The following is a 21,743-nucleotide window of genomic DNA, read 5'->3' as shown; positions in this document are numbered from 1 at the left end:
TGTGATTATGCACTTTCTATGCACAAACTCATTGGAACTGTCAAGCTGTTAAAGAACTATCCAGCTGTCAAGGAAATGTCCATCTGTTGAGGACCTGTCAAGCTATCAAAGAACTGTCCAGCTGTCAAGGAATTGTCAAAGATGTCATGGAAGTATCCAAGGATATGAGGTGAGTTAGCTGGAGGGGGTAAGGGCAAAGTGTGGTGCGTGAAGAGTATGGGTTGGCATAGGGTATATGAGGGGTCATTGGGGGGTGGATAGAGGGGAACATTTGATATAGGGTGTATGAGGGGTAATGGGGGTGGGTGGGGAACATGGGTTGGCAGGGGGTGTATGAGGGGCTATGGGGAGTGGGTGGGGGGCATGAGTTGACATAGATTCATAGAGATCTACAGCACAGAAAAAGGCCCTTTGGCCCATCGAGTTTGCGCCAGTCAAACAAGTACTTAACTATTCTAATCCCTTTTTCCAGCACTAGGCTCATAGCCTTGTATGCCATGGCATTGCAAGTGCACATACAAATACTTCTTAAATGTTATGAGGGTTTCTGCCTCTACCACCCTTTCAGGCAGTGAGTTCCAGATTCGCACTACCCTCTGGGTGAAAACATCCTTCCTCACATCCCCTCTAAACCTCCTGCCCCTTACCTTAAATCTATGCTCCGAGGTTACTGATCCCTCCACCAAGGAGAAAAGTTCCTTCCTGTCTACCCTATATATGCCCCTCATAACTTTATAACCTCAATCATGTGCCCCCTCAACCTCCTCTGCTCCAAGGAAAATAACCCCAGTCTATCCAATGTCTCCTCATAACTAAACCTCTCTAGCCCAGTCAACATCCTTGTCAATCTCCTCTGCACTCTCTCTAGTGCAATCACATCCTTCCTATAATATGGATTCCAGAACTGCACGCAATACTCTAGCTTTGGTCCAACCAGCGTTTTATACAGTTCCAGCATAACCTCCTGCTCTTATATTCTATGCCTCAGCTAATAAAGGCAAGTGTCTCACATGCCTTTTTAACCACCTTATCTACCTATCCTGCTACCTTAAGGGGCCAGTGGACATGCACACCAAGGTCCCTCTGATCCTCGGTACTTCCCAGGGTCCTACCATTCATCGTGTATTCCTGTGCCTTGTTTGTCCTGCCCAAGTGCATCACCTCACACTTATCTGGATTAAGTTCCATATGCCACTGATCAGCCCATCTATATCCTCCTGTAATCTAAGGCGATCCTCCTCGCTATTTACCACCTCACCAATTTTCGTATCATCCATGAACTTACTGATCAACCCTCCTACATTCAAGTCTAAATCATTTAAAAATACCACAAACAGCAATGGACCCAACACCGATCCCTGTGGAACCCCACTGGACACAGGCATCCAGTCACAAAAGCACCTTGCGACGATCACCCTCTGCTTCCTGCCATCAGCCAATTCTGGATCCAATTTGCCAAATTGCCTTGGATCCCATGGGCTCTTACCTTTGTTATCAGTCTCCCATGCGGGACCTTATCTAAAGCCTTGCTGAAGTCCAAGTAGACTACGTCAAATGCCCTCATCTACACACCTAGTCATGTCTTCAAAAAATTCAATCAAATTGGTCAGACATGACCTCCCCTTAACAAAATCATGCTGACTGTCCTTGATTAATCCCTGCTTCTCCAACTGTAGATTAATTCTGGCCCTCAGAATTGCTTCCAATAGTTTCCCCACCACTGAGGTTAGGCTGACTGGCCTGTGCTTCCCTGGTTTATCCCTTCCTCCCTTTTTGAATAATGGCACCACATTGGCTGTCCTCCAGTCCTCTGGCATCTCTCTTGTGGCCAGAGAGGTATTGAAAATTATTGCCCGCGCCCCTGTTATCTCCTCCCTTGCCTCACTCAACAGCCTGGGATACGTTTCATCCTGGCCTGGAGATTTATCTACTTTTAAGCCTGCCAGACCACTTGGAACCTCCTCCCTTTCTATGCTAATTTCTTTAATTATATCACAGTCCTTCTGCCTGATTTCCATACCCATGTCATCCCTCTCACTTGTGAACACCGACACAAAGTATTCATTTAGAATCCTACCTATGTCTTCCGGCTCCATGCACAAATTACCACTATGGTCCTTAATGGACCCTACTCTTTCCCTAGTTATCCTCTTAGTCTTAATGTGCTTGTAAAATAACTTTGGATTTTCCTTTATTTTACCTGCCAATTGATGCCCCCTTTTTGCTCTTCTAATTTCCTTTTTAAGTTCCCCCCTACACATTCTATCCTCCTCTTGGGCTTCTGCTGTTTTGAGCCCTCAGTATCTGCAATAAGCCTCCCTTTTTCTCTTTATCCAATTCTGTATATCCCTCAACATCTGGAGTTCCCTGGATTTGTTGGTCTCACCCTTTATCTTTACAGGAATTTGTTGGCCCTGTACTCTCCCTATTTCCTTCTTGTATGACTCCCACTGCCCTGACACAGATTTACCTAAAAGTAGCTGCTCCCAGTCAACTCTGGCCAAATCATATTTAATCTTATTAAAATCGGCCTTCTCCCAACTTAGAACTCTAATTTCTGGCCCATACTTGTCCTTTTCCATAACAACCTTGAATCTAATGGAGTTATGATCACTATCTGCAAAATGCTCCCCCACTGATACCTCTACCACTTGACCGGCTTCATTCCCTAAAATTAAGTCCAGAACCAGCCCGCTCTTGTAGGACCTTCTACGTACTGGCTTAAATCGCTCTCCTGATTGCTTTTTAAGAATTCCACTCCCTGTAAACCTATCCCACTATGACTAACTCAGTTGAAATCCCCCACTATTACTCCCCTACTATTTTTACACTTCTCTGAAATTTGCCTACATATCTGCTCTTCTATTTCTCTCTGACTGTTTGGGGGCCTATAGTACACTCCCAGTAATGTGACTGCTCCTTTTTTGTTTTTCAGTTCTATACATATGGCTACATTTGAGGAGCCTTCTAAGATGTCATCCCTCCTTACTGCTGTAATTGATTCCTTGATCAATATTTCAATATCCCCCCACCCTTCTTTTACCTCCCCTGTCTCGCCTGAAGACCCAATATCCTGGAATAATGAGCTGCCAATCCTGCTCCTTTCTCAACCATGTCTCTGTGACAGCAATGACATCATACTTCAACATGTTAATTTGTGCCCTCAACTCAGCTGCCTTATTTGTCAGATTCCTTGCATTAAAATAAATACCAATCAACCTTGCTAAACTCCCTTGTGCTTTAACTGGTGTATAATTTCTATGCCTTCCAGACTCACTTGCTCTCTCTTCTAATTTTGGCTGTGCATCTCCCCCTGCTGAACCTCCTCTCAGGATCCCATCCCCCTGCCAAGTTAGTTTAAACCCTCCCCAACAGCACTAGCAAACCTCCCCGCAAGGATGTTGGTCCCAATCTGTTTCAGGTGCAACCCGTCTGCCTCGTACAGATCCCATTGCCCCCAGAAACGGTCCCAATGTCCCAGAAATCTAAAGCTCTCCTTCCTGCACCATCTCTCCAGCCATGCATTCATCGGGACTAACCTCCTATCTATTGCTATACTCATTAACGGGTGGCACCAGAAGTAGTCCAGAGATTACCACCTTTGAGGTCCTGTTTTTTAATCTGCTTCTTAGCTCCCTAAATTCTGCTTGCAGGACTTCATCCCTCTTTCTACGTATGCAGTGGTACCAGTATGTACCATGATCTCTGTCTGTTTGCCCTCTCCTTTAGAATGCCCTGCAGCTGTTCAGTGACATCCTTGACTCTGGCAACAGGGAGGCAACATCCAATCCTGGCGTCATGTCTATGGCCATAGAAACGCCTGTCTGTTCCCCTTACTATCGAGGCTCCAACCACTATTACTCTTTCCCTCTTTTTCCTCCCCCCTGTGCAGCTGAGTCACTCAGTGTCATGAGCGTGGCTGCGCTCCCCCTCCAGAGGAACCGTCACTCTCACCATTTTCCAACCAGAAAAATCGTTCTCAAGTGAGATGCACCCTGGGGATTTCCTGACTACCTGACTGACACCTTTCTTCTAACTGATGGTCACTCATTTCCTATCTATCTGCACTTCTGTAAGCTGTGGGGTGTCCATGTCTAAAAACGTGCTATCCACAAAACTCTCAGCCTCACGGATGCACCTCAGTGCCTCCAGCTGCTGCTCAAGCTCTGAAACCCAGAGCTCACTGGGTCAGTCAGAGCGCAAGGAAGATCCACATGTTGCAGGTGGTACATAACATGGGACTGAGTTGCCCTGCCATGCCTCTAGTTGAAAAAAAATTAGGTTGGATGGATGGGGCAAAGCGAGTGTGCGGGGAGTGAGGGGATGAGGGTGAAGGCTGCTTTTTTGTTTTACTCTTTTATTTATTAAAACACACTGTTGCAGCACAGAGGCAGGCTATCCGCCCAGCCCACCTCGGTAGCTGGCAGCCTCCGCAATTGTAGAGTGCCCCGTCCCAAATCCCATTTCAGTCCAACTCCCTGACTGAAAATCCGACCTCCGGATGAACATTTTATAAGGTCGGGCTCGTGCAGTCTGGAAATCTCCCAAATTGGCGAGCCAAACCCAGGGATGAAAATCTGGGCCAGAATCTATTTCTTCTGACAGAGGAATTTGGAACGATGGGATTCAATTGTAAAATTAGGGCTCGGTTCTTCGAAAGTGAAATCAGGAACCACTTATACCCACACAAAGTGTAGTAGAAATCTGACATTCTCTTCCTCAAAAGCCTGTGGCTGCTGAATCAATTGTAATTTTCAAGACTGAGATTGACAGCATTTTATAAAGGAAGGGTGTCAAGGGATATGGATCAAAGACGGGTAAATGGAGTTAAGGTACAGATCATGCATGTTCTAATTGAATAGCAAAACAGCTCGAGGATGCTGAATGGCCCACTCCTCTTACTATGTTCTTATGCCTTTGTATTACCTTTAATCCGAGCCTTCTTAGATTAGCAGACTGATGCACGAACAGCTCTGGGCAGGGATATTGACATTGCAATGGTTACTTAGATTGAAATATAGTACGTATTTTTACTAAGAATAATTTTCTGTGGGTATAGCATTGTAGTGGTTACAACACTAGTATGAACAATTGAGCCTGGAGGGAGACATTAGTAAATTATTTTTGAAATCAGCACAATTGTAGTATTAATGCTTGAACATTCAGAGCAATTTCCTTTTCTTATTTTGAGCTTTCTTTATTACAGAAAGCTCTGTTGTTTATAATGTTTTTACATTTAGTAAAATAATAGAGTTTTCATTACATTTTGAAGTGAAACCTGAGGACAATACCAACAGACAGCAGGGTGTGATAGATGAACAGTCCAATGTATGGGACTTCTTTTGAAAGCTGGCACTTCATAAAAACTGACTGCTATATTGGTGGAAATCACTCAGGGGCGGATTTTAACAGGGACAGGAATCAGTGTTTGAGGGTAGAGCAGGGCGACAATCTGTCAAACTAACCCTAGCATCAGGCTTGAGATATGTTAATCCTTGGGTCTCATTCAATTTCCCAAAGTTGACTCCTGTCCAAAGCAGGTGGGAGTGATGTCAATGGCAGGAGGCAGGAATGGGAAGTCACAGGGGGGTCAGATTGCTACTGGGAACACAAGGAACGTCAAACTGAGTGGTGAGCAGCCAGGTTAGACAAGGCCCAATGTATCTTTGTGGCCCATGAAGATTCCACAAGTAATGTTGGGCTGGATTTTATGGGGCACAGTGGTCCCCATTCCCCCAGCTAAGAAGTCAGCAGGGAGCCTGCCCAGATGAAGAATGGCTGTTCCACAGCCATTTAATGGCTAATTGACCGTTAAAAGACAGGAGGCAGGATTTCAGCGACCCAAGGGATAGGAATTCCTGCCTCTGAGAGCAGTCAGCTAATCAGGGGCCAGCAACTCTCCAGTACCGGCAGCGCCACCAAGAGTGGTGGCCACCACTGGTCCTGCACTCAGAACTTGAGGCATTTGGTGCTGGATTGGGATTTTGTATGCATTTGGGGGCCTTGGCAGATGCCAAACTGATAGGATATGTCTAGGGCAGGAGTGGGCTTGGGGGGCAGGGGCCAGGTTTCAGAGGTCATGTGGGATGGGAACTGTTAAGGAGGCCATTAGACTGCACAGGGAAAACTGCTGGGCTGGCAGCTGGGCATGGGCCTCTTTGGATGAGGCCCTTATATGGGCAATAATTGCCCACTTAAGGGCCTCAATTGGCCCACTGGCGGATAGGCCGCCTGACACTACTCCCACCGCTGGTAAAATTGCAGTGGGGGCAGGGGCAGGTGGGTAGGCATGAGGCCTGCCATCCGCCCACTAGATTTTCCATGTCCCTGCTTTCAAACTGCCAGTGGGGGAGCGTAAATTCCCACCCAATTTTTCGCTATCATAAACCTGCTGGGTTTGACCACACGGAGATGTGAGTTAAAATGCCATCATGACACCAATGATGTCATCAGGCTGAGATTTAAAGTAGGCTTCTTTCTGTCTGCAGCAGGGGCCTTAGCCAACTTCGAAGTCAGTAAAGATAAAATGTTGCCAAGTGGGATTGGGGCAATCTTGGATTGATTTGTGGACTTGAACAATTTTAATCCATTCATTGATTTCACCAAAGAAAGGAGATGTTGGGGGTAGCATCAAACCCTAAGTGCCAGAGCTGAACTATGTTAACTCCTGGGACCAAGGTATAGATTAAGTCCAGGTGGAAAGTTGAGGAGGATGAAGTCACCTTTCTCTGTTAGCAGTGAAAGTGCCCAGTGACATGATGGTAATTCCAGTCAAAGTTGTGAAAGAAGCTCACTGTTGTGCGGTCATTTGAGATTCAAAGCTGGCAGCAAGATATAATTACAGTGTGATACTTTGATCTACAATATGTGCTCATTTGCTTTGAAAAAAGTGACTTTTCCCACTGTTTGAGGAAGTACATCTCGCAGTCATCAAGATAATGTGCGCTGGAGACAGGAACATTTTGCCCACTTTCGGCATGGTGGCTGAACTTTTTATGGTCCTGCTTGGTTCTCTACTAGTTTATTGGCAAGTTGTAGCTTTTAGGTCCATGATCATATTTTATGGTTTATTATGAAATATTCAAAATAATATTCTGATGGAAATGACATCATCGCATGTAGTACACAAGAAAATTGTTATTAAGTTGTAGGTTTTACAAGTAAGTATATTTTATCATGATGTCAGCAATTGGTTTATATCTATCTAATCAATTTTTGCTGCTACTTCCAATTAGGCATTTTCCGTAATAAAAGAAAAACAAACATTTTTGCATTGAATTTTGACACCTTCCAACACCAAAATCATGTTAATTTGAACTTAACATTTTTATGCTTGTTGGTCTGGCACTTCACTGCTATCAGAAGCAGATACACAGGCAGGTTAGAGCAGTTTCAATATGGAGCTTTTCTGGTCTTGCTTTGAAGGGATGAGAAAGCAAAGCTAACAGGTACAGTGTGAATTGAGTAAAAGGCAGGGGCAGACCTAGCTGGAGGAAAAGTCACTGTCAGGTGTGTGCCGTCATTGTCCTCATGAACCTTCAGGAATGCTCTGCTGAGGTAAGCAGCAAATTTCACGACGTGTAATTAATCTACTGTGTATTATAATTGATTTAGTTTTTAAAAAATCAGATTTTATTTCAAAAGACTGAACTGAAGGACGCTGATCTATATTAAAAACATGACAGGTGACCCTGGAGAGATCAACAAATTAAAATACACAGCTGTTTAATTAAACTTTCGATAAAATTCCTTGACATTTTTGCAGATGTAATCTGTGATTGATGAGGATAATAATTTTATACACCTGTAAGTGGGTTTAACTGCCAACAATACTTCATTCATGCTGCCTTTTCTTAAATAATGCAGTCAAACAAATGTTTTTTTGCTTTTTACATCTGCCACCAATGCAGCAGATCAGGGCTTTGTGAATACAGTAACTGAGTGACCTCACGGACAAAGTACTTACCTTTTCCACTGAGACTCTTAGGTTTGGGAAGATACTGAGAGATAGGTACAAGTACAGGACCAGTGCAGGCAGCTTTTGAAATAGGACTGAAAAACGTCCAGAGTTTATGTGACCAATATGCTAATTTCCTCTTCCCTCTCATATCTGTGATCTCAAATATTGGCATTTCAGGGTCTTAGGAGCACCCTCACACCCCAAATAGGTGCCTGCAACCACCACTGGGGATGTACTTAGCCACTGACATATTAGGAGCTGGGAGCAGTGCTGATGAGTCAACACACTGATCCATTGGGGACATGAGCATTATCAGCCTCTTATCACTGTTTATACTTGTACCTCAAGTACAAGTTGAGTCACGTCAAAATAATGTCATTTGCAATATCAGGCAGCTCATACAACTACCCAGTATTGCTGTATTATTTTGCAATGTCCATACTGCTCACGGGTTTTTGGGGGGTAGGGAGATGTAAACCATGGGTGTTTTAACATGGGCATTGTAAACAGCTGCTCCCTGACTGACGTCTTGTTCATTGTACCATTAGCAATGTACTCTTTAACAAGTGTTCTTTGCCAGGGTGGGGTGGGGTGGGATTTTGAGGGAGGGGTATGCAGTTCTACCAAAATAGATTTAAATAACTTGGGAAAAGTGTGACTTAAATAATACGGAGGCAAATAATAAAAAAAGAAAACCTACCCTTGTGTTTAAATTTAGAAAAATGTCGTCGTCCTTGAGTAGAAAGCCATAAACAAACAAGAATGCAAAACAAAAATAAAACAGCAAACTCAGAATGAGAACCAATATCTGAAAAGATGAAGCTTTATACACATCTGTACCTGGAAACAGCTCAACCTGGCAGAGGAGAACCTCCCCCTTTTAAGAAAAGGAATTTATCCACAAAGATATCTGAAATTTTGGTCCAGATTGTTTGATTAGGTATGCAAATCAAAATCATCCCACTCGATAAGTATGTTTGCCCAGCTGCTGCCGGGTTAAGTTGCTGCAAGGTATCACATTCTGGCTTGTTGAAGTGCCTAAGGCCTAAACAGTGTAATTTTCTTTACCAGATATGTTACATGATTTTTTTTTATCATCCTTTTTCCACCTTTCTCTCTTCCTTTCCTAAAGGCTTATGCTGGGGTATGGTCACAGGAATAATGGCAGCCCTATAGGCCCTCATCCAAGTACCACTCTATCTGTACGGGCCTCGGCAATGGTTGTTGGCAGGCTATGGGAAGAAGGGGTGGATGGGTTTGGACATTGCAGTCAAGCCTGGTCCAGTTCCCACCAGACATCCACACATGCACACTAGCCAACAGTGCTCACTTGATATTGATTGGGAGCCTGAACCATGGCTGGATTTTATTTTCCTTCCTAGTTCAGGGACACTGAGGTCAACTGGGTGTTCCCACTGATATCCAGGCATGGATAAAGACAGACCTCGAATCGCATTTTGCGTTTTCCATTGTGGTTCTTTCCCGGTCAGTGCATTCACTCACTGTGCCATCAGGATAAATATTTTTTCAAAAATGTGTACAAATGAATCCTGATAAATGTGTATAAACTTTGTCAAACAATGTTCTTGATTGGGCTCTCTGCTCATTGAATTGCAGACAAAAATAACTACTTTAATAGTTTTATACTGCAGACCACGTAATTGTTCATTTAATCAATTCAATCAAATTGAAGCAACCTGAAATCAATAAACTAAATCCTACTTCATAATTTGGCATACAAAATACCCTGATGTCTCCAGGTGAGATTTGACTGTGAATTACAGTTAATGATCTCCAGCATTACAGAAAACGATACAAAATCGAGACAGTGTGGTAGGCTACTAGTTCTGTTACTAGATTAATGATCCAGAGGTCTGAACTAATAATCCAGAGAATGCAAATATCCCACCATGGCAGCTTGAAAATTGTAATTCAGTTCAATAAGAAAATAAGGAGCCTTCAGAGGGATATAAGTTTGTCATGAGGTCAGAAAAAGCAGCAGAAATTCTCTCTTTGTTTAAGAATGTTCTAAAATGATTGGTGATACACAGAGTTGCATTGCCAAACTTTCCTATATATAATGGAAATGACAGAAATATTTGGCTCCTTGAATTTTTTTTTTACAATAGGAAGAATGGGAAGAGATTTAGTTCCATGGAACGTTACATTTGAATCAAGTGGACATTTGTCTAAACTTAACCGTATACCAAAATAATGTGATATCACCTGGACTGAATCTAATCCCACCCCTTCAACTGCTGCTGTAAATATTCCAGACATCACTTACAGGAGCTGTAAGCTATTCAGGCACCCAGGCATAAATGACCTTCAACATTGCAGTTCTGTGCAATGACGCTTAACTGGTTTGGCTTGCTTGGAAAAAAAGGATCTTTTATAAACTGTCCCAAAGATATATAAATTAAGTGCAGGTTGACTTATAAAGCACCATTATTTGGGGTCTGCTTCCACCCCAGGTTAAAGGATCTGGTGTGTGTCCGGAGTGAGACCAGAAGATACTTGCAGGATACAACGTGGCTGTTAACTTGCTGTCCAGACTTGTGACAATCCGCTTTAGCAGAAATGAATCTAACAAATATGTATAAATAGGAATGGCCCTGCACTTAATGTATCAATGAACATGTAATGGGCTAAGACCCCAAAATACATTGCTAAGGGAGATTTTCAATCTTTAATTTGACAGATCCTTAATGTCAAAACATCTTGGTTGGCAAGTAGGATTAATTGTTAAGTCACCATAACAATATCTCCTTGGTGGATGGTGCAGTCAGCTAGGTTCATCATTACCCAAAAGAGTTTAGAAAAAACCATTTAACTTTGTTTCTTAATTTCTCCTCTTTTTATTTAGGTTTTCCTCCTCAACTGCAGTCTGACTTCTTCACACAGGTAGGTGGTGTGGTTGAGCTTCTTATTGTACCTTTTCCTCCCCAGACAAATCAGCAGAGACTCACCTTCCACAGGGAAACATGGAGCTAATTTTAACCTTACCTGCCTAAATAAATGTACCAAAAATTGGCACGTGTATTAAAATATAACAGCATTGGTGTTATGACTATAGACTGAGATGAGAGGTGAGCAGCTGATTAATCTGCTGCTTAAAGTGCCTGACAGCTGAGTAGGGTTTAAAAGCAGAAGGACAAAATGACCAGTGCAACCAATAAAAAAAGCTGCATGTTTTACACAAGCTGATTTTGACATTTAATTATTTCAGCGTTCCCACCACAAGCAGTGATCACTACAAATGGACTCTACTGATTTTTATTAAATGTTTATTTTATTGTACTTAAATTTAAAAGAACAAACAATTAAAATTTAACAATTATAATCATGTGGGAAAGCTATATGACTAAAAAAAAAATCATCAAACTTTGGGGGTATTTCTTCAGATAATTATTTATTTCTTTTTAAAACAGGTTAAAATAATTCTTTTTACAATGCTCATGAATAGCACTGGGAGCATATTGGTTACGAGGAACGTGTTCAGTACTTAACAATATCATTGTTTTGTTTGGTGGTTGATTTTGACTCCACTCTCTTATCCTGTTCCTCTTCCAAAAGTTCTATTTGATGAATTTGTGGTTAGACCACAGTTAGTGTGCAGTTTTAATATCCAATTATTGAAAGGACATTCAAGTCATAGAGAGCCTACTCTGTAGATGGGCTGTATTTCACACTCCCTTACTGGCAGGCTGAAAGGCAGGGATGGCACCCAAAATCCAGCGGGAGGCCTTCCCACCACCTACCCGCCTACCTCTGACCTGGCCGAAATTTTACAGGGAGCTGGGAAGGCATTGGGCAGCACACCTGTCCTTGGACCTATTGAGGTCCTTAAGGGCCAATTAATGGCCACTTAGGGACCTCGTCCCCCTGCCGCCAGTATTTTACCCACAATGGGGGTAGGCCCATGCCATGTGGGAAGCCTGGAGAAGGTGCTTTGCTGTTAAAGTGTGTGATTTCTGAGCTCTTCACGTGTTGATGCCTCACAGCTGAAAGTCACACAGGCAAAAAAAAAACTCCCTGAAGATGGGTATTATTTACATTTGTAATTGCCTGTATTTGGGCAAAAATTGACAGTTAAAAAATGGCATGGAAACAGCAACTTCTTCCCTATGCAATTCACTTTAAAGTTGGGCCAATATATTTGTCCCTATGGGTCGGATTTTCGCCTTCCTTCGCGAAATGCTGAAGGTGGTTATTTTTTGCAGGATAAGCAATTTTCTTCTGCCTTTCTGATCCTACACATTTTTATGCAGCCTTTTTGTGGGTTGGGAAGTGCAAAAGGCACCTCTGGGAGGTGGATGTGGGGGCTGTACAAAATTTGAATTTCCTTCACCATCCTATTTTGGAGTGTGTGTGTGTGTCCGGGTTTTGGAGGCCCCAAAAAAAAATGCACCTCCTTGAAGAGTTCATTATCACTGGGGGAAGCCTGCTGAGGAGTTGGGAACATTCTGACAGGTAAGTGTTAAATGGTTTGACACCTTCAAATGCCATTATTAGATGCTGTACTGTGATGAAGTTGTATTTTAATGCAGTGATTGATCATAGGACTCCCATGTGTGTGTGTGTGTCTGGTTACGGTGTGTGTGTGTGTGGTTACAGTGTGTGTGCGTGTGCTTACTGTGTGTGTGTGTGTGTTTCTGGTTACAGTGTGTGTGTGTGTGTGTGTGTGTGTGTGCCTGGTTACAGTTTGTGTGTGTGTGTTTGCTTTCAGTGTGTATGTGTGTGTGTGTCGGGTTACAGTGTGTGTGTTTGTGTGTATGTCTGGTTACAGTGTGTGTGTGTGTGTGTGTGTGTGTGTGTGTGTGGTTAGATTGTGTGTGTGTGTATGTGTGTGTGTCTGGTAAGGTAAGTTGACCATTGCACTATCCACTATTGTGTTGGTGTTGACATGCTTTACAGTACTTTTCCCAAGGCAGGAAGTGCCATAATGCATTCAAAACTATTGAAAAATGTGCTGGCAAACTTTCCTGTCATGTTTTGGACTAAGACTTAAATATCCAGATATTATTTACTTTGAAAACACTTGCCCTGCTGGTGAAGATTAAATAAAAAGCACCTGCTCCATTGACGGACAGGCAATCTGCTTTGAAATAGAATCATAACACTCTCTGTCTGTCAGTTTGAGGGGGTCTGGAGCTGAAACTAATGTTTTGATAGCTGTAGCCAATTTGAACGCTGATCTAAATTCTAAAAACTGCTGGAGTACTTAATTCTGTCTGACGCAGCTGCTCAGTGGAGTGATTGATAGTTTTAAGAGGTTATAATAATGTAATCTGCCTTTGATATGGTTTCTGAATACATAGTTGTTGGTTCACATAGCTTAATGGCCAGTTGAGGGATTAAACATTGCTTCTATGAGCCTACAGTTTTTTGCAGTATCAATGACAGAGATTTTTATCAGACTGTTACAAATTTATTTTTTTTCACCTGCATCCATTGCTATTGCATGGCCTCTGAGGACTATACATAGGTGGGAGGAGGAGGCATGGAGTGGACATGCGGAGCATGAGGGGGCATGGAGGGGGACATGAGTAGCATGGGGGATGAGGGGCATGGGGTGGATTGGGGGATATGAGAGGGTGTGGATGGGACATTAGGTATATGAAGGGGCATGGGGGTGCTGAGGGGTGAATTTTAGGGGCCATAAGCACGATGTCGGGAGCTGTGCTGCTGTCCCTAAAAACTGAGACAGCCTTCTGACCAGCCCATGTCTGTACCCAAACTCCATCAGCACTGCATTGTTGCTCAAAACTGTGCATTGCACATTGCCCTTGTGTGAAAAATGAAAATCCCGGGCAAAGTCAGATATGAGTTGGGTGTGCATTTCTGAAGCTGCAATTTTGCGAGCTCCAGACAAAAATCCAGCCTACATTGATGGTGTATTTACTTTCCATGCTGTCTCATCCTACAAATTTTAAATTGACTACACTGATCATGAGCCTGCTAAATAGACAGGAACTTGACACAACTTGAGCAATTGCTTGGACAATCATTTCAATGTTTAAAATTAATAACCAATGATACTTTCTCATGCTGAATTGGGGGGAATTAATTCTGCTGGTTTCCTCTTGGAATTTTTTTTGTTGTGCCTACTAAGTTGAAGAGTAAATATTGAAAGGTATGTATGACATTTTTTTGCAACCAGAATTTAACCTTCCTAGGTGAGGTACATCATGGGTTATATAAAATGTGAACCTCCCTTGACACAGATATCACCAATCCACATTAACCCAAACCCAGAAAGATACCACCCCCGCTAAAGATATTTTCTTCCCCACACAAGCCATTTTTATGATGTTTGCAAGTCTGATTGCTCATTTAATTCCAATTGGTGCTACGCAACAAGATCACTAACTGCTTTGTAAAGGTTACACTATTTACCCTCTCAATCTTAAGCAACACCCCAAAATCTCAACCTGAAAAAAGAGTAGCTCATCTCTGAACAGACTGATACAACTGTTAGTAATGTTATAGACTGGATCTTCTCCAAGCAGTTTCCTTCACTGATCGGTCTGCCAGAAATAGTTGAATACAATAATTCACACTATTTCAGGAGCAAATTACTAAGAATAAAGTAAAGCCTGAGAATAGATATTTGCAATTCCTAAAGTTACGTCTGAAATATAGTTTGTTTTTACTGATATCACACTGTTCTCCATGGAAAAATTATATTATCTCTGGAACAAAAATTGATGTGAGTGGCCTTCAGTTATAAATAAGAGATCAAACAGTACCTTTCGCACAATCAGCCCCATGGAATCCTGGGAAGCAGTGACAAACGCCCGATACACACTCTCCATTGCCATGGCAATTGTGAGGACACTCCTGCACAGAATCTGACAATGTCATAAACATGGTTAGTAATTAGTTTCTAATTTTAGCTGAATATTCAATAACTGAATCTTTCTAAGAGCCCCTAACCATTTAAGTATTTATTTTTTGTTTTGAAGTTAGTTATCTGTATGTTCATCAAGATGACGGCTGTCAGTGCTTTAGAACAGAACACCTTTTCTGTTTTGGCATTGGTTACAAGTCTTGGACAGTCAACATGAGGTAGATTTTGAGTTAACACAATCTCCAAAGTCCACCTCAACAAGTGCAGCTGAAGAACAGCACTCATCAATGCACCAGCGTGACATTTTCAGTTCCTACAACTTTGTAGTATGCGACTGAAAATGTTAAGGTCACAAGAAAGTACTGGATAACAGAAGGCTTCTTAGCTCTTCAAATCTGTTCCTACCACTGACCATGTGCAATTTACCCGACTGTGGACTCCATCTAACTGCTCTAATCCCTCAAGGAAAGGATCTGTAAAATTTCTCCCTGTGCCCCCAAGGTAATTGAGTGAGTAACGTGCTAATGTTAGAATATACATTATTCAGTCTTAATCAGCTACTTTCCACCGATGATATTTCCATGATCTCAGCAGTATGTGCATTACCATATTGGAAATTGTATTTGATCACTTCTTATATTTATCTTTCTAATCTGCAATTCCATTCTCTGCCAGATACTTAGCAATTAGCACAGAATTATGGCTGACCGTAACGCTAGAACATAGAGGTTTGAGGTCGAATGCTGATCCATTGTGTGACTCAGCTCCCAAATCAATTTCTTTCTGCTTTTAATTTTCTTGCCTTTGCTCCTGTCTCCTCCAAATAAAGTGACCTTTTGCTTTACAGCTCCATAGGTGGGAATAGAAATTATGTGTAAAAATTGTGACGCCTATTCAGAAATATTGCCTTGAAAAGAAAGTAAAGATAAGATAAAACTTTTTCATTCTTGAGTTTGGGCCATTTTCAGAAAGGAAACTAAGGCACAGATTTTCGCCGGGATGGAGAAATAACTGGCAAAAATAACTGAAGTGCTTGAAAATCAGAAGTCCTGCGCCCAAACATGGCCGTTTCCACTTTCGTGGGGGCGGGAATGGGGGCAGGGCACCTTTCACGGTTTACAGAGGCATCTGGCCATTTAAATCATTGGATGCCTCCACTGAAGTCAGATTTATGGTAGGCCAGCAGTAAAACTTTTAGCTCGGCGGACAGATGTACCTCCAACCCGCTCGAGTGCAAGCTGATGTGCACTGACATCGAGCAAGTGTCCCGAAGTCGGCAGCATGCCCTATTAAGGCCAGTAATCTATCAATTAACTTGAATTTTTCACTGCCTGTCCAACCTTACAGTTGGTGGGCAGACGAAAAGTCCAAGCTGCCCTTGCACTTTTTAGGAAACCTCATCCACGGGCAGGATGAGGTTTCCAAAAGCAAATAAAAATAAAATAAAAAATTTTAAACTTAATTAATAACATGTCCCTGCTCATGTGACAGAGTCACACGAGAAGACATGTTTCATTACATTTTTATTTTCTTCATTTTTTTATTTTACACTTCATCTCCCTGAGGCAGCTCTGTGCCTCAGGGAGGTTATGAAGCGCACACTCGCATGCATGCACGAAGGTCACGCTCACCCGGCTCAAACTTCCCCCCCTCACCACCCCTCACCGCCTGCACAGGCAGCGTTTAGCGCTGCCACTCGCGTTTCATGTTGGGCAGGCCTTAATTGGCTCGCTAGCTTGAAATTGCCTTCTGGCCCCAATTGTGGATGGTGGTGGTTGGCTTCCCAGCATGGTTGAAATTCTGCCCCAGGAGTGTGAAATCCAACATGTGCAGATTAGATCAGGTAAGAACAGGTCTGAACTTGGTGGATCCGTGTGGATAGCCAGGGTACCTCTTTGAAGAAGTAAGGTACCCCCTTCTGATCTGCTCCCAGAACACATTTGGGGGAGGTTAGGTGCCTTTTGGAATTGTTAAAAATAGGCATAAGTGTGCCTAAGAGGTGCATAATCTCATTACTGTCAAATTTATTGGAACTGTCAAAATCAACTGTCAAAAACACCAGGCAAGAGGGCCTGTCAAAAGTGTCAAGAGGATCTATCAAAGGGAACTGTAAAAACTGTCATGAGAAACTGTAAGTAACACTTATTAAAGGGAGCTGTAAAGCTGTCAAGGCATTTAAAAATCCTGCTCTTTAAATATTTGAAAAATATCTGGCGTGTTTAAAACAATGATTGCTTGCTATTTCACTCTGTCTGTTGACATAAGCCTGAGACCTTTCATTACTTGATTAGTGTTGCTTTACTGATTTCACAACCGTTATCACAGTAGGATAAAAACAAAAACAAAAACAAAAATACTGGAAAAACTCAGCAGGTCTGGCAGCATCAGTGGAGAAGAGCACAGTTGACATTTCGAGTCCTCATGACCCTTCAACAGTTCTGTTGAAGGGTCACGAGGACTCGAAACAACAACTGTGCTCTTCTCCACCGATGCTGCCAGACCTGCTGAGTTTTTCCAGGTATTTTTTTTTTGTTTTGGTTCTGGATTTCCAGCATCCGCAGTTCTTTGCTTTTATCATAGTAGGATGTCTGCCATTTCACAGCTTGATTGACAGCTACAAGTGGTTATGGCCCCTTTGATGTGGCACTATGAATTCCAATGCTTGTTGTTATAAGAGTTTGTGTACCTAAATGGAATTTTTGTTGTTATAAGGCTTTATTTAGTTGAACCAATGCAAATGTAGTAAATGGCTTTTTACGAATGAGTTTTTTTTTTCCAAAATAGTGAAGTCTGCAATAGACACTTTGAACTTTGTTTTATAGAACTTTATTTTATCTAATCTCTTGCATGGGCTCTGAGGTCTGTCCATGGTGGATACTAGGTCAGTTGGCATGGAAGGTGTAAGGAAAAGGGTGCTAGGTATGGTTTGGCATGAGTTGGCACTAAGTTGGCATAGGGGTTATAAAGAGCCATAGAGGGGTGGGTAGAGGAGCATAGGTTGGCATGGAGGATATGAGGGGCCATAGGGGCTGGGTACAAGGGCATACATTGTCACAGGGACTATGAAGGTCCTTGGGGGTGGTAAAAAGGGCATAGGTTGGCATGGGGCTATAAAGGGCCATGGGGGTAGATCAGGGGCATATATTGACAAGGGGGCATTTGGAATGGCACATCCATGTGGTGGATGGAAGCTCTGACCTGCCCCAGATTATTACAAGATCTGTGCCCAAAAGCCCTCAAGGGAATTTCTGAAGGCTGTCATTTCTGTTTTTTATGAATTAACTATTCCAACCCTACCAAACACAAAATTTCAAAACTGGAATTCAAATATAAAAAATATAGATTAAAACATAATATGGATTATATCTTATATTTCCCTTCCTATCAGCACTGTGTGTGTACTTACACCACGTGGACTTCAGCAGTTCAAGAAGGTGGCTCACCGCCACCTTCTCAAGGGCAGTTAGGGATGGGCAATAAATGTTGGCCTAGCCTGTAATGCCTACATCTCATGAACGAATAAATTTGAAAAAAACCTTTCAGCCAGTCTTTCCTATCAGCACATGCTCATCTGCTCCTCAGAGCTTTGCTTGCCTGCCTAAACACTGTTAGTGTTTTTCTGAACTGCTAGCTTTCAAATTGGGCCTCTTCTTTGCACTTGAAAATCAACATAACAGCTCAAATAATACTTAATTTGTGAGGGGGTAGGGTGGGGGAAAGGTGGCGGTGGTGAGTGCCAAAAAGTACATCACCTAAGTATTCAATAATACGTTGCAGCTATGATGCTCCAGCTTTATATTTGATTGATGGATGTCAAAGAAAATTTCTTGGAAGTGCAGCAAACCTGATTGAGCTAATTACATAATGATACCCTGCAGGCTGATCTGGTTTTCCTTTCCTCAACTGGTTCTCAGGGTGTCTGGAAAGGACACATTTATTGCCCATCCCGAGTTGTCACAAAGTGGTGGTGAATGACCTTCTTCATGAACTGCTGTAATTCCACTTGTAATGATAGACCCACAAGGGCATTTGGCCAGGTAGTCAGGATTTTTGACCTAGAGATGAGGAAGGAACAATTGTATACATTCAATTTGGAATACTGAGTGACCGAAATCAAATTCTTGGATTGATAGCTGCCAGTTCATCCTAAAAATAAACAAATAGGATTGAAAGAAAAAAAACTTTTAATTTCCAATTCATATCATGCTATTGTCTTAAAGTGTCTTATAGGGGCTAACAAATTAGAAATTAATGTTTCAAAGATAAATATATTTATTGAGTAGAAATAACCTTGAAGGCCAAAAGAAAATTCAATTCTGACTCAATCATGAGTCACAAAATAAATCCTGGGGTGGATTTTTAGGTTACCATGTGGGCACGATTGGTGGGCCTAGGAGTGGCCAGGGAATGGCACCCGATCGTGATTTCATGCTGGACGGGCAGTTAACTGAAAGACTCAGCACTGCCGGGGTGGGGACGGGAGGAGGGCGGGTGCTGGAGTCAGCGCGGGTGCAGGCGAGTGCTTGCAGAAAGCTCCCTGAAGTCAGAGAGCCGCCTCAGGGAGCTGAGGACCTCAACAACCTAAAATAAAGGTCACAGGAACCGGAAAAAATGGTCCAAGCTTCGTGATCAGTCAACTGAAAATGTAGGTAATGAAAACGCTGTCCACAGGATATTATTTTTATTTCAATTTATCACGATGAGGTTTCCTGAAAAACGCAAAGGCCGCCTGACCGACTCGCCCGCTTGCCAACTGTAACGTTGGGCAGGCAACGAAAAATCTGTTAATTGCACCGTTAATGGGCTTAATTGCCCTCTTAATTGTCAGCGGGCGCGCTTCCGAGTTCAGCGCACGCCCGCTGACCGAAATATCGCGCAAGTGCACAATGACATCAGGACGCTCGCCCAACGTCAAACATTCTATGTTTTATTGCTTCTTTGTCAGAGTTAACATGAAGTACTGCTTAGTTAAACCATTATATCTTTTTCTGAATTGTTAATGACTGGTAATGAATGCCCATGTTTGAAGTCCTGAACAGCATTTTATTCTTCCTAATTGTTTTCTTGCCCAGTTATCATGCCATCATGTTTCTTTTGGTGGTTTGGTGGTTTCCATTATATTTAAGTGCTTTGCCTGCCTCAGAAGGCAGGTGTCTGCAGTCAAAAGGAACTGCTACCTGAGTGTATTAGGTTCCTAACTTATCACAGTGTGACAGTATTGTCAACTTCTGAAATCTTCAACAGTAAGTATCTACTCTGATCCTAACAAAGCATTAACCATAAAGAACATGACTATGTTTCCTGTCCTGGCCACAGAAATGATTTGGAATCACATTCCAATTGAATTGTCTAAGCACAGAACACAGATTCGAGACCCGAATGTAAGGATTTGATGGACCTTGTGAAGTGCTGCTGACTAAATAAAAACCAACTATGAACAATCTTTGGTATAACACTGGAGTAAAAGAAAACATTTAGAAGGGGCCTGCTTCATAGTGAGGTATAGATATATATGCAGGCAAATGTATGCATGAGGTGTTGTTATAGCTGGGTGCCCATGCAAGCCTGTTATACGCTTATGTGTTTGTGAATGTGTGTGAAATTCAGTCGAGGCACGGCAGGTGCTAGCAGCTCTCTCCCACTACCACCCACTCCCAACCTGAGTGTGTAGATGAGGCTCAAGGACCATATTATCTATACAATCAGTCATTTCTTCGAAAAGCTCTATTAAAGTTGTCAAACATGACTTGATGTCCTTGATTATCACATGAATTTATAAATGCTCACTAATTAGACATTGAATTATGTATTCTAAGAGTGAACCTACAACTGACATTAATCTAACAGGCCTATAATTATCAAGTTTCTACTTTTTTCTCTTCTTCAACAGATTACAGCAAATATATTTATTTAAAGGAACAGGTTAGAAGGAGTTATGAGCTATTACGCTATCATAAAGCCAATGAATTAAGTAAACTGCTTAAAAATACTCATGCACCAGTCTTGCATTAAAATCTGTTCATTTTAGGACACCTGTACAATGCTCTCTTGACCAATTGATAAATAATAGTATAGGTGTGGGTTCACAGCAATGGTGAATGTCTGATGTTAATGGCCTTGTATACTATTGCTACCGTACATATTTAAACCCCACTCTGTCCATTGGCTTCCTCAGTTACTCTTCTGGCACCAGAAGTTTACATTCCTTAAGCAGCACATTGTTTAGCGCTTTCATGTAAAGCAGGCACTACCTGACCAGATAAATCAGTAGAAATTAAATATCTGTGTACTTTTTGCCTGGCTTGCATCCCCTTGGGAAGGAGGGTCATGAGAAGTCTTGCTTGGATTCTTACTCAGGCTTATCTATTTTTCTCATTACCACTGTCTACCTATCCAGACACTTCTTCCTCTATACTGCTGTCCATTTCACATGACGGAACTCCCTAATGTGAATGACGTGACTCACAGTCAAAGAAAAGGCTCCCAAGGATACTGACCTCTGATGGATTACAGAACACCAATGTTATTAACCTGCCATTGATTCCACCTCTGTGCAATAAAGGACAGCATCAAAATCGTTAAGGTTGACAACGAAAAGTAACTGCTGTGCTTACTTTTTAAAAACAAAAGCCAAGTGTTGCATTAAAAAAGCACACATTGGATAATAGTGGTTACAGAAACTAACCACTTGCGGTGGAACTGACAGAAATGTCAGTTTCCTTCCCAAAATGGTGACCATTTTCTGTTAATCATACTTCCTTTTGTTAAGTGGGAAATCATCAGCTGTAAAATAAGACTCATTGGATTTTTTACCATTTACTGGCCAATGATCTGCAGTTTATATAACTGTTAAAAATAATTTGTATTCCCTTACAATTCCTTTCTAGTCTGGCAATGCCTTGATTTTAAATTTCTCAATCCTTGTTTTCT

At 42.1% G+C, this 21,743-nt stretch overlaps 1 protein-coding gene across 3 annotated transcripts in view; it reads right to left on the bottom strand.

The window, feature by feature from the left end:
• Nucleotides 1-21,743, bottom strand: part of LOC121280981 (teneurin-2-like) — a 787,212-nt gene that overhangs the window by 148,288 nt on the left and 617,181 nt on the right. For all 3 annotated transcript variants that reach the window (XM_041193486.1, XM_041193489.1, XM_041193487.1), the window contains one exon: nucleotides 14,713-14,814. In XM_041193486.1, coding sequence (XP_041049420.1) covers nucleotides 14,713-14,814 — 102 coding nt within the window. The remainder of the gene's footprint in view (nucleotides 1-14,712; nucleotides 14,815-21,743) is intronic.

This window comes from Carcharodon carcharias, chromosome 8 (assembly GCF_017639515.1).
Source record: "Carcharodon carcharias isolate sCarCar2 chromosome 8, sCarCar2.pri, whole genome shotgun sequence".
NCBI classification, from domain to species: Eukaryota; Metazoa; Chordata; class Chondrichthyes; order Lamniformes; family Lamnidae; genus Carcharodon; species Carcharodon carcharias.
This window is presented reverse-complemented; position numbering and strand designations above follow the sequence as displayed.